At 41.3% G+C, this 13,709-nt stretch overlaps 1 protein-coding gene across 1 annotated transcript; it reads left to right on the top strand.

The window, feature by feature from the left end:
• The first annotated feature begins 4,938 nt into the window (after positions 1-4,938).
• On the top strand, positions 4,939-13,406 carry LOC106960753 (kelch-like protein 10). Its single transcript, XM_015054038.1, has 5 exons — positions 4,939-5,216; positions 7,379-7,865; positions 9,578-10,189; positions 12,259-12,408; positions 12,944-13,406. Exons 1-5 carry the CDS (start codon positions 5,065-5,067, stop codon positions 13,307-13,309), a joined length of 1,767 nt encoding a protein of 588 aa, XP_014909524.1. The 5' UTR covers positions 4,939-5,064; the 3' UTR covers positions 13,310-13,406.
• The last annotated feature ends 303 nt before the right edge of the window (positions 13,407-13,709 follow it).

The following is a 13,709-nucleotide window of genomic DNA, read 5'->3' as shown; positions in this document are numbered from 1 at the left end:
AGGAAAAAAAACACGATATAATGAGCCGAAGTTGCATGAAAAACATGAGACTATTTTTATTTAGGTTGGTGCTGCTGTTGGAAGAAAATAAAGATGTTTTATGCTTTCAAAGCAGACTCCTCCATTGTCATGCAATGCCCCCAGAACCATCAGTAATTGCTCCTGCTCATTGTTTAAGTTGATTGAACTCAGCTGTTGGTGAAAACACGGCGCGTCTATTGGGGACTGAAGTGCATTCATGTGCAGAACTGTGATATGTATGAGATAACCCAAAATCTGGAGAGCAGCTCTGAGCTCCATCCAAACTCCCAAGGCGTGTTGGAGGAGTGTTGAGGAAAGACGAATACTTTTTAGTGTTTAATACAGTTAATCTTACGACATGTGAAAAAGGTATATTGAATGGCCTTTGATCTTGGAAGCAAATTGTAGGGAGTTTCTAACTTTTAAGAGGGTCCAAGACAGCTTCCAGTTGGTCAAGCAGAGGTACGCCTTATTTGAATATATTAAAGAGGGAAAACACGCCTTTACTATAAAAGTTTGTACACAGGAGTAACAAATCAGATTGGTGCCTTATTTTGCTTTTGCATCAGCACTCTCCAAAGACGCGTCTTTGCTCTTTTTTCTTTCTCTATCCTCTTTGTCTCAGGTAAACGAATGTCTGTTTTAGTCTGTATGAATTGTCTGTGTTGTTGATGTCATGTTATACTTTAAATGTTAGAATAAACTCTGAAAATGTATGATGTGGAGCGTTGATTGTCATCTCTGTGTGGCTTTTGTTTCCACGCATGGAATCATTGAATCCGGGAGCACAAGAGAATATAACGAGCCAGAAGTTTTTATTTTCATTCTCTTAAGAGGAGACAAAAGAAGAAAAAGGAAAATTGTTTGGAAGCATCACAAAAAAAAAAAAAGAATCTGAATACATTAAGTCAGCCTTCAGGAGTTGGAATAAACTAGTCATAGATCACAAAGTTCCTAAAGCTGGTTTGCACCTGAGACTTTGCGCTTTTGCGCACACACACCGCGTGCGTTTGAAGCTGCGATTACACTTCTTTTTTTTCCCCTCCCAGAACCAACCTGAAAAAGAAGACTGAATGTTTCTGTTCGCAGCATGACTTATTGATTCCAGTTGTTTGAGTACAGCACCGAGTGGCTCGTAGAAGCCTGATAATCAATCTTTTCTACATTTTCGTAACCGACTGATTTATTTTTTTTTTTTATAAAAGCAGTGTGATGTGGCTACAGTTTCACGCCGCTGCTCGCTGGTTCTCGTGAATTTCCATCTATCGATTATGCTGCTGCTGCTGCTGCATGGAGCAGCTGCTTTGTCAGCAGTCTCCCTATTGGCTCTCGGAAAAGAAGGAGGAGATAAAGTGTAATTTACCTTTTGTTTTCAGGTTACCTCAGAGTGCAGATAATAACTTCACCAAACTTTTTTTCTTTTTTTTTTCTTTTTCTTCTTTATGACTCCAGTGTACATCCGGCCGGTTTTACGAGCTCATTAACCGAGCCGGGTTTGAGCTGATGTCTTTTTATGTAGTCCATGTAATGTAGGTGCGCGGGTTTGGCTCTAATGCGCTTCCTGGTGATCGATGCAGTTTAAGGTTCGCTTAATGCCACGCTGGGACATGCTCAAATGTCACCAGAGCCATTTTCTGCAAACATGCAATTACTGCCAATGATTTGCAACGCATCAATTTTTAAGTCTCGCCTCGGCGCTGAAGTGATTAAATTGTATTTATCTAAAAAGGCAAGAAAACTGAAAGGAGAAGAAAAAACTCCAAAATACTTGCATCATCTTGTACTGAATTTTGCTGAGACTGACTCCCAGAAAAAAAATAAAAAAGCTCCTCATCTCTTAATCTTTAAGAGATGAGGCAACATTAGTGGCAGCAGCTGAAGGAGTTTATAAACAGCCCAAAATATGCAATCAATACACATAAAAAGGCTTATGACAAGAGAAAGGTTAAAAAAAAAAAACCTGACGTGTGTGTGTGTGTTTACTCCTCATGGGGGCGTGTATTGATGACAGCTACATTTTCCTCAGTTGAAGTCATTAACGTCATCTCTGGAGAGACTCACTCTGCAACAGTCGGCACTGTTCGTCAGTGGAAGATTAATGATGATGATTTATTGAGGTAACAACAGAAAGTCATGTAAGAAGATCTCTTACATGCAATTTAATATTTCATCTCTTTTAAAACATAATGACACTGAGCAGACACTGGAGGCACTTCTTAGAAAGTGGGTACAACTGAGAAAGGAAGATGTTTCCCCCCCGCCCCCTTATGGAAGACAGACTTTAAATACACGCACGCACACACAGTCGTGTTTTCATGACTTGTGGGGACTTTACATTGACTTCCATTAATTTTCTACAGCCTAACCTTAACCATCACATACCTAAACCCCTAAGCCAAAAACTGCATCCTCCCTTATGGAGACCTAGGAAATGTCCCCACAGGGAGCAGTGATCCCCACAACCCCACACTGTAAACAGAAATGGATCCCCACAAGGGTTCACACACACACACACACACACACACACACACACACACACACACACACACACACATATATATATATAAAAAAACAAATAGCACTGTTGTAATATACTTCTGGGTGCTTTTTAACATTTTGTCACATTACAAGCACAAACTTCAATCAGTTTTATTGAGGTTTCTGATAAATCAATAGAATTATATATCATATTAAACTTACCACAAAATGTCTAACATGTATGTTTGTGCACCAGTTTTTTGTCCTTCCTGCAACGACGTCTTCAATTGCCGCCTCCGGTTTTGGAGCATGTGTCTGCACCAGCTTTGCACATCTGGAGATTTATCTTTTTGCTCATCCGTCTTCGCCAAAGAGCTCAGGCAAAGTCAGACTTTGGTTTTAGAGTCAACGAATGGAAATGTTCGGATCTTGCCATAGATTTGTCATTTGATTCCAGTTCCGACTTTGACTAGGCCACTCTGGCACCTGAATATAGTTTTGTCTGACTCATTGTGTTCTACCTCTGGCTGTACGTTTGAGGTTGTCTTCCTGCTGGAAGGTGAACCTCTTGCCTCAGACTTCAGCAGGGTTTTGTTCTTCTTCCAGGATTCCCTTCCATCCATCCGTCTTTCCACCAACTCTGACCAGCTTTTGTGTACCTCTCCACCCAGAACATGAATCCATCACCACTTTGTTTTCTGCGTGTTTGGTGTAACAGTCCGTCTTGGTTTTCCACCATACAGAGTTTTTGCACGAAAGCCAAAGAATTCAGTTTTGGTTTGATCTGACTCAACAACATGCTGGCTTCGTCTCCTGCAAACTGCAAATCGGACGTCTCATGACCATCATTCAGCAGAAACAACCTGCTTGCTACTTTTCCATAAAGATTTGATTCTAACCTGGCTGCTGTTGTGATTAACGATCTTCTTGCCCGCTCCGGGCAGGTTCGTGTTTTGTTAGGATTGCAGTTGTTCCGAACTCTTCTCAGTCTTTACATGATGAACTGAACATCCATAAAACCCGAACCCGAAACCTTTCCCGGTCGCTGTTTGTTCTCTCGTGTTCCCTAACAAACCTCCGAGGCCCTCGCAAAACATAAGACCAGCTGTTTATCCTCAGCTTAAATTCCCCACAGGTGGACGTGCGTTTACTAATTGGATGACTTCAGGGAATCGGAGTGAAATGGTCTCGCCACAAACGTCAAAACAAGTAATACTTCTGTGTTCTTCACAATTGTGTGCTACTTTTGTTGAGCCTGTCACATCAAATCACGGTGGTTGTGGGGTTGTATGATGTAAAAAATTCAAGAGGTATAAATAGGCACTTTTACCATATAAAAAACCCCAGCTTTGATATTGTTTGCACGATTAACTTTGTAAGATTAGGTTTCACTTGTGGTCCTCCCATAAGAAATGTCGTCAAAGTCTGTCAGGCAGCATCTGTTCCCAGAGCACGGATGAGTAACAATAATAAAAGTGAATTAAATACTGCTAATAATAAAAAAAAAAATCGAGCACACGACGAGAAGCACTCCAACGTGTTGTTTTCTCAGAAAAATAGACGGCAACGAATGCAAATGCAACGGAGACAGTCGGTCCGTGTGCGGGAGCAAAGTGAAGCCTGAACGCTTTGTTTCATCTAGAGACGAGCAGGCTTCAAACCGAACAAAACAAATAACTTAGGTATTCGCTCCTGTCTCGGCGAGTGGAGCTCATCGGTGGCGCAACGCCTCCCACCTCCATTTGCCACGTAAATAATCACCGGCTTTTTGTGTAAATAAGAGCCGATGGGAAACGTGGAAGTGGTGCCGGGATTTGTGAAACGGTGTTTTGCTGTGATGTTTTCGAAGCTGGAGTTAGTTGTGTTTTTGTTTTTGTTTTTAATAAGTCTAATATATGCTCATTTTGTCATACTAGATGTAAATGAGTAAAATTAGTCATGATTGGAGTTTATAAAAACGACAAACATTAAAATTCTGCTATTTGAATCACTAAACGGTCTTGGGCTGAAATACATTTCTGAGTTGCTCGTCCAGTTTGAGCCATTTGGACCCGTCAGGTTATCAGAGAACTGCTGACTCAATGTTTTGTGGCATTTATAGCACACAAAACAGTTTCTATCTTTAGTGTTGGATAGAAAAAAAAAGACTGCTCACTGATCAATGTGATTGATAGGAAGTTTAAATGTAAATGTGCATGCTAAAGAGCATTTGTTCATTTTGGTTCTGAGTTTAGCAGAAAAATTCTACAGCATTCGCCAGACCTGGTCAGTAAAAATTGCAGTGGCACAGCTAAAATAAATAAATGAATGAATAAAAATAAAAATTATACATATATATGTATATAAATATATCCTGAGTGATTTATTCATCCCGTTTCTCTCAAATCCGCCGACACCGCGCGTCAACACTGCTGTGACAGTCAGAGGCCTGACTTGGATTTTGAAGGTAAACATTTTTCAAACTTTCCCTTTTTTTCAGTTTCTGAGGTACAGTTCCACCAAGCTACTGTGATTGCATAGCAACCGAATCAGAGATCATGTTTCTAATTTCTTCCAAAGTTCAAAATGAACGACAAAGTCCAGCATCCAAGCGAGCAGGACTCGGTGTACAACCAGCTCCGCTTGGCGGGAAAGTTGACTGATGCTGTCATCATAGCCGAGGGCGTCGGGTTCCCAGTTCACAAGATCATCCTCTGCAACTGCACTCCGTATTTCTGGTAAGTTGGGCAAGTCACATGACTTGTTATGTTTTAATTAGCTGGGGAAGGGGGCAATGTTTTGGTTCAGACGGGGATTTAAGTAGGACAGAATTGTGCAGAAGAAGGTGACAGCTTGTTGGAGAAGCACTGCGACGTTTTTTTCCCTTTGTTTCGTCCTCGTTTTCCTGCTTGACATATTACTCCGGCCCGTTGTGGTGATCGATAACCATAGCAACGAGGTTTTTTTTTCTTTGTCTAATAAAATAAATTTATTTACTTTTTAAATCTAAACCAGTTGATCAATATCTCAAAAGCCGTACACTTCTCAGACTTCCGGTTCACGCTCCGCAGCCGTCCGGTGTTCTGGACTGAGGCCGAGCTGACGGAGTTCTCGTCTGCGAACGAAACAAAACAAAGGAGATGATTGTAGATTTCCCGAGGAACAGAAATGTGCCAAACACCAGTTTCAACAAAAGAGAAAGAAGCGGAGACGTTAGAAGGGTTTAACCACGTCTGTGTCTGGCGACACACCGCATTTAGACTGGATTTCGTCTTGCTTTCCGGGCATTCCCCGATGACCGACTCAGACGGTCAATTTTGAGCTAGCCCGGGTGATTTTACTCAAGGAAATTGCAATCTGTACATCTGCAATCTCTCCTCCCTCCATTGTTTGCTTGTTTGTGTCACTGCGTGGCATTTTTACACACGAGGTGTCCACAACTCCCCAAGACACAAGAAGAAAGCAACAATATATATATTTTTCCTAAGCAAAATGAAACAAATAGTAACGCAGAAGGACTTTGATCACTAGTCACTGATAAAAGATTAGGCTGATATTACCGGGTTAATTGATGTTGATATCAGCAGGTACTCCATTTATTTCTTCCTGTTACCTAAATATGTACATTGTGTATTTTAGACCTTATCCTGCGTCAACCGACCAGTTTTCAATAAACTGAACGTCAACCGGTTGTCCAATCAGTTTTATCAGGCATTTTGAAGCAGGCATGCGATTCATCCAGAACGGGATTTTGGAAAACTTGACATCACTGTTTTTTTGACCTACATAGCTTTGAAAAATGTTTTCCATTTTGTTTCTGTTTTCCACTGCTCTCATCAAATTAAATTGTGTGCGGAATCACGATGAATGGGGGGCCGAGCACCGGCACAAATGAAACAGTTTGAAATATCACATACTTCTAAAAAAAGGAATCATGATATGAATGTGGTTTAGTGCTTCTTGTAAAGGTATTTTCGGCTTTCGCATGTACAAAGCAGTGAACAACTTTGAACTATAAAGAAAATGAACGTTGGCTTTCTGGTTTGTATGAAGGCCCCACCGAGTCAATCCTTTCAAGAGCCACACTTTATTAAAATTACAGCGGCAAGTCTTCTGGGGTTTGTCTCCACCAGCACAGCTACGAAACTTTTCACCTGTTCTTTGTGAATAGAACATGCCTTGCTGTGCTGGACTGTGAATACACACCGAGTTTGTGTTTTGGGTGTTTTATTCTTGAGGTGTTACTAGTCTCTGAGAGTGTTTTTTTTTTCCAGTTTAAGATATATTGGGGCATTGAGCATGGAAAATCTTCGACTCTGATTCTTCACCCGCATATCGAATATCAATGTTCCTCTGCTTCTCCTTCATTTTTTTCTTCCCCTTTACCAGGTTGAGTGTTTTTGCTGAAGTCCCAGATTCAATTCAGTTCGGCTCAGTTTGTTTACATGGCACCGATTTACAACAAATGCGTCTAAAGGCATCGTACAAAAAAAAAAAAAAAAAAATAATAGTTTCAGTGCAGTCACACCGATCCCAGTTATCAAACGTTGCAGGGACAGCCGCCCGGCTCTGATTGGTTGTTTTTGAATGGGATGTTGGAATTTGTGCAGATCGTTATTGTAGCTCAGAGAGGAGATGCAGGAGATCAATGTTTTCAGAGATCGTCTCAGTCACCACAAATATGTCACAAAAACTTTTTCCTGCTACTTTTATAACACATAAAGTTATAATAAGGGAACAATTCCAATGCTGTCTTAGATCTCAAAGGAATAACCACAAGTTGATTAGCTTAGTAGTATCTGTTCTTATTTTTTTTACTGTGTTTATATATATATATATTTTTAAAGAGTTATGATTGAATGAAGGTAAAATATGATCCCCTGTCCTGCCTCCTCGTCAGCGAACTCTTCACGCGGAGTTGCAGCCTGGACCAGGAGATTTTTCACATACCAGGCATATCCGCGGAAGTCATGGGGCTCATACTCGACTACGCGTACACCAACTCCCTCACCATCACCGAGGGCAACGTGCAGCAGCTGCTCCTGACGGCCAACCTGCTGTGCGCGTCCGAGGTGGTGCACGCCTGCTGCATCTTCATCGAGGACCTGATCAACCCAGACAACTGCATCGGGATGTGGAGGTACACGACGACCGTCTGCCCGCAACCCGTGCTGCACTTCAAGATCTACTGCTACATTCTGAAGCACTTCGAATCCGTCGCCCTGTGCGACGAGTTCCTGCTGCTCTCTGCCGGGGAGCTCGCCGACATCATCGAAACAGACAACTTGATTGTAAAAAAGGAGAGGACGGTGTATGAGGCCATTTTAAGGTGGACCAGTCATGCTCTCGAAGAGCGAGAGTCGCACTTCCCTGCTCTCTTTTCTAAGGTACAGTAGTTAACTAGTTAGTAGCTTAAGGCAGTCAAACTTATGTATAGTTATTCTATATATTCTGTTTCACTTAGTGGTGAAGTTACGAAAATAAATGGGCTTTTCAATAATATTCTAATAGATTGAATGTGTTCTTTATTTTCCCTTCACGTTCACATGTTTCACCTTCAGATGGAGATAAAAAGCGTACGATTGATAGAAATAGGAGTAATATTAATGAGGTATTTGTTTCTCTGTGGCTGAGTATAACTTGGCATATATTCTGCCCTCCTGTCTGTAATGCAGAGTGGTGCGGATGACTCAAACGAAATGATCTCCAGTCCAGTGGCAACACTTAGGCTTTGCTTTTTTTGTTCCTTTCGCTGCTCAGCTCTCACTCTCAGTGGCTCCGCCCTGCTCATTGATTGGCAACATGGCAGCTTGCCTCTATTGGACAGTGTGTTCTGAAAAACTGGACGAATACTAAATAAGAGGAGAAAATGCATCAGCCTACCCAGACTGATTTTTTTTATTATTTTACTTTTAATGCCAACATGCACTGAGGATATAGTTTGGTTACTGAGTTCATCTGTTTTTTGTGTGAAATTAAACCTAAAATGTTGATTAAAATATTACACAAAAGTGGGAATGCCTGCTTTTGTAACCCAAGCAAATACAAAAGAATTTACTACCATACAAAACACTCATGTTTGCAAAGTGAAGCAAAAACACATAAATTGAGACCCAAAAGAGCGGGCTCTCTGAAGAGAGTCAGACTACCCAGCGATCTTTTGAAGATCAATGGATCTTCAAAGTTCTACTGAATTCCCAGAAAGTTCTCCGGCCACCATGAGGCAACCACTCAAGACCTTTTGTTTGAATAGAATACAATGCTTAGTTATAAATTATAACCAAAATTTCATGTGGACTGTATAACCAGAATACAAGCATGCTTCATTTTGCTGAGAGTTTTAGTTCCTGGTTCCTGGTTTAGTTTCCTTACTTGTTATTTAGTGGACAAGTAAGGAAGTCCTTGGACCCGTCAAAAACCTAAAACATAGAAATACAAAAAAAAAAAAAAAGTTTTTAAATACTGGAAATATCAATAGAATCAAGCATTTCACCAGTTACGTTCTTATTATATTTTATCCTTACAATTTCTTTTAATCATGCCACCTATTTTTTTGTTGTTGTTGCTGCTGTTTTTCATTGAAATTGCATAAAATTGTTCTGCCCACAGTTTAGTTATAGTTAATAAGTGATCATACTTTTATTGCTGGTGTGGAGAGGAGATGTGAGGGTTAAATAAGATATTATACAGTCAGATATCAACTGTTGATAGCAATAGTTGTTTTGTTTTTTTCTGTATGTTGACATCTAAATTCAGCTGGTTGGTGATGCCTGATTGTGTGGTTCTTGCTCTGAGAAGGACTGCACTGAATGTGATTCATTTCTGTCTGTAAAGATGGCACATACTGTTGTTGAAACAAGAAAACTCGCAAAACATTACATGTATGAACTACACTTGTCATGTACACGTCTGCTTTCACATCCAGTAAAATAGTTCACGATTTTCACCTTATAACCTGTGCTAACGGATTTAGTTTTTCAAGGGGAACCAAACGCGTGTACCCCATTCACTAAAATATAATTCAATCTGGATCACTGATAAAATCAAGTGAAATCAATTCTATTCTGCGCACAGACTATGACTTGTCTTCTCTCTGTAGATCCGGCTGGCCCTGTTGGACGTAGAGTACATCAGAGACAAAGTGCTGCCCAATACTCTGACGCAAGGATCGTGTCTCTCTCTCCTCTCTGAAGCCACCAAGACTATAACCCAGCTGCTCTCAATCAGGCCTTATCTGACCGGCGTCTGCAACCCACTGGCCCGCCCTCGGTTGCCGACTGGCATCCTGCTGGCCATCGGCGGCTGGAGTGGCGGTGGTCCCACCAACGGTATCGAGGCGTACGACGTCCGTGCCGACTGCTGGATCAACGTGACCAACAACACGGAGCGTCCTCGTGCCTACCACGGCACCATCTTCCTCAACAACTTTGTCTACTGCATCGGCGGCTTTGACAGGCTGGAGCATTTCAACAGCGTGCGCAAGTTTGACCCCATCAAGGGCAACTGGCACGAGGTGGCTCCCATGTACTACCAACGATGCTATGTTAGCGTCACAGTGCTGAACGGCTACATCTACGCCATAGGAGGCTATGATGGACACATGAGACTAAGCACAGCTGAGTACTATCGGCCAGAGCTCAACCAGTGGACTTTGATTGCTCCCATGCACGAGCAAAGGAGTGACGCGAACTGCACCACCCTCAACAACAAGGTGAGTGGAATGAAAACGGCAATAAAACACGTTTATTTGTCTTAGGTTCTGTTAGCCACTAGTGTTTATCTGTACAAGCAGAGCACCATTAAGTGAACTTAATATAAAATGGTTATTGTTGTCTTTGTAGTTTACCGGTAAAGTAATCATGAACATACTACTAGTTGGTCATTTCTGCAAGCTGTTTGTTTTTTTGCCTTTTTTAGACTCCTGTCACATTGTTGCCTTCCTCGCCTCCCCTATAGAACCTGCAAAACACATAAAATAAAAAAGTATAGTGAAAAAAATACTCATTACTGAATTCAGTGGCCTTTGGGGACCATCACAGGCACGGAGCTATAGGTGGGGCTGGGAGGAATGATTTCAAGTTGCCTGTCTGTCACGAGAGGACTCAAATTTGGGTCCTCTCGTGACAGGGGTGTCAAACTCCAGTCCTCAAGGGCCGCTGTCCTGCAACTTTTAGATGTGCCTCTGCTGCACCACACCTGAAAAGAATAATTAGGGCATTAGCAAGGCTCAGGAGAACCGATCTACACAGGGAGGAGGTAATTCAGCCATTTCATTCCACTGTTTTTTACCTGTGGCACATCTAAACACTGCAGGACAGCGGCCCTTGAGGACTGGAGTTTGACACCCCTGTCATTGTGAATGACAACCAACAGGTTAATGTCTGATTATAGACGGAGAAAGTGTGCCCTCCTGTTCAGAAAGGTTTATGTAATGTTAAAGTTACTGTCCCTCAATGGAATATATAGTAGTCAGTCCCAGTAACTCTTTCACTCATGGTTTAGCCAATGTGCTTTCTGGGTAGAAATCAAACGACAAACGCGGCCCAAATCATCTGACTTTTGTTAAAAAGTGGTTCATGTAGCCTATTAGTGATAATGGTCACTTTTACTTAACTTTTTAGTTAAGCTAATTTTTTTAACATTTACTTGGGAACTAAATGTTTAGATTGCAAAGTAAAAATGTAATCTCTAATTAAATATTTAATTTGCAAACTAAATTAAATATGAATTAGATATTTAGTATGAGATTTATAAATACACAAATATACTTTCTCTCCTTTTTTTAATTTTGTTTTTTTTTTTTTTTACGAGGAATTCTAATTATAACATTATGAAACCATAATTTTGAAAAATGAACACCAGTTTTTTTAATCTTACGACAAGCTAAATAAGCCAATATATATATATATATATTTTTTTTTTTTTTACACAGTAACTTTACTAACGGCATCTCGTAACTTTCAACCCTCGTATCAGGGCCGACGGGATTTAACATGCGTTTTTATGTTTTACCCTTTAAAGTAATAAATAAGTGATGGAAAATTAAAGTTTAGGTTGTCTTGGAAAAAGGGCAGCATGACTTATTGACTGCATATTTTTACATAATTCGACAACCGTTCAGACCTGCGGTCATAAGGTTAAAACACCAAAATGTTCCTCCATAATGTCTTATTGCCGCCAGCCGGCTTACTCTGAGGAAAAAGGCAAAGTCAAATATTTGTAGCTCGAGTCTTTTAAGTTGACCCCTAAAGTAGTGCCGTTAAATGATTAATAGTTACATGTATGTCAAAACCAGCATTGTTTTTCAAGGTCTCGATAATGGGAGCTCTCTTCACGAAGGTCTTCAAATGAACATTTAGCTACATCACTGTGTGTCGTTTTCTGAGCGTTTTTACACACTTTCCTCTGTTAGATGACACCCACTTGTGTTTCGAGGATGCGAAAAATGTTAATTTGCTCAAGAAACGTTTTTATTATTGTTCCTGCCTGTAAGAATTGCTTCTCGCAGTGTAATGATTTAAACATGACTGCAGTCAGACATCATGATGAAAGTCTGATGGTGGAGTTTAAACTAGGTGTAATGTAGGAGATGAAAACATTGGTATAAATGAAACAAGCCAACTAAAAAAATATCAGTTTCATTCATCCCATCATTTTTGAAAGTAATTTATTGTTTCTAAATAAAGTTGATGAGCGAGTAAAACAAGAAGTAAAGTTTACTGGGATGTAAACTTTTGCACAGTTGAATCCTTGTGCTTTTTTTTTTCTTTCTTTCTTTAGATTTACATTTGTGGGGGATTCAATGGACACGACTGCCTGCAGACAGCTGAATATTACAGCCCAGAGACCAACCAGTGGACAATGATCTCCCCCATGAACAGCCAGCGCAGTGGAATAGGAGTCGTCGCATATGCAGGTCATGTTTACGCGGTGAGTGCGAGAAGGAACTCTAAACCCACCGGTTACAGCGGCTGAAGTTGTTGTTGCCGCTCCACCAAGAACCACCGAGGGACACGACACAAAAAACCCTCTGAAGACGACATGAGAACAAAGATGAAGAGGCGTCGGATTTCACCGGTTGTTGGATTTCTCTTTTGTCGTTGAAGAAAGACCCCGAGACATTGCTTCCGCTAGACATAGAGTTCACATCAGAGTTCAGTTGACTAAATGGGAATGGTGTGGCTGCACTAGTGTTGGAGCATTTTAAGTTTATTGGTAGAGTTCACAAAATCTCATTAAAAGTTTCCTTATATTTAAAGGGTTCATGATGAGGTACAGTATAAAAACATCCTCATGGTCTTTAGGAGAGGATCAGACCAAAAGAAAGAAAAATCCTTCAGCATAGCCGACATGTCCTTTCAACAACTTTTGTTGTTGTGACCAGCTGATTTTCATCAGAGGTTAAAATATGAATCGACTCAGTTGAACCCCCTGACCCGGGACATGTTCTTCTCTCTCCCAACAGGTCGGCGGCTTCGACGGCAACAGCCGCCTGCGCTCGGCGGAGGCTTACAACCCTGAGACTAACACCTGGACAAATGTGGCCTCCATGATCACCACCCGCAGTAACTTTGGGATCGAAGTAGTCGAAGACCGGCTCTTCGTGGTCGGGGGCTTCAACGGCTTCACCACAAGCTATCATGTCGAGTGCTACGACGCCACAAGAAACGAATGGTTGGAGGTCTGCGGCATGGGGATCTTCCGGAGCGCCGTGAGCTGCTGCGTGATAGCCGGACTCCCCAACATGCCTGAGTACGTGATCCCTCGTGACGCCCTGCCCCTGCTGCCCATAGAGGACGACCACGAAACGGATTCAGGAGACTCCTCCTAAAACTAGCGAATTAAGATTTTCTCTCCAGTGCCATCATCTAAGACAGGAACAACTGTAAGATTGCATTGTCAATATACCATTGAGAGCATCAAACCACTGTCCAGCAGGCTTTTTTTTTCTTTTGCTAATATTTGCACGAATATTTTCACTTCAGAGGTCGGTAAGACGGAGTTAAAACAGCAAATCACACGTTGTTTTAAGACTATGTACCATCTGGCTGCACTTGCAAATCCCTTCTCAGAGTTTATTCCTCAGTTGTCATTTGCACCCATTTTCAGACATAGTCATACAGTCACGGGCACGAGTGTCATTTGTGATTGCGATCGATCTCGGATGACTTTGCTTGACAAAACTTATTAAATTAATCAATGGTCAGTGAAATGAACAGTTAAGGTCCAAG

Source organism: Poecilia latipinna, unplaced genomic scaffold (assembly GCF_001443285.1).
Source record: "Poecilia latipinna isolate Pla-1442-1.1 unplaced genomic scaffold, P_latipinna-1.0 Scaffold1225, whole genome shotgun sequence".
Classification (NCBI taxonomy): Eukaryota; Metazoa; Chordata; class Actinopteri; order Cyprinodontiformes; family Poeciliidae; genus Poecilia; species Poecilia latipinna.
Note: the sequence above shows the minus strand (reverse complement) of the source record. Positions and strands in the feature narration are given on the sequence as shown.

Bases quoted from the DNA above. Each gene is read 5' to 3' on its own strand.
- LOC106960753 (XM_015054038.1), top strand. From the start codon at position 5,065: ATGAACGACAAAGTCCAGCATCCAAGCGAGCAGGACTCGGTGTACAAC. The intron at 7,866-9,577 runs GTACAGTAGTTA...TTCTCTCTGTAG, and splicing joins TCCCTGCTCTCTTTTCTAAG to ATCCGGCTGGCCCTGTTGGA. The intron at 12,409-12,943 runs GTGAGTGCGAGA...CTCTCCCAACAG, and splicing joins ATGCAGGTCATGTTTACGCG to GTCGGCGGCTTCGACGGCAA.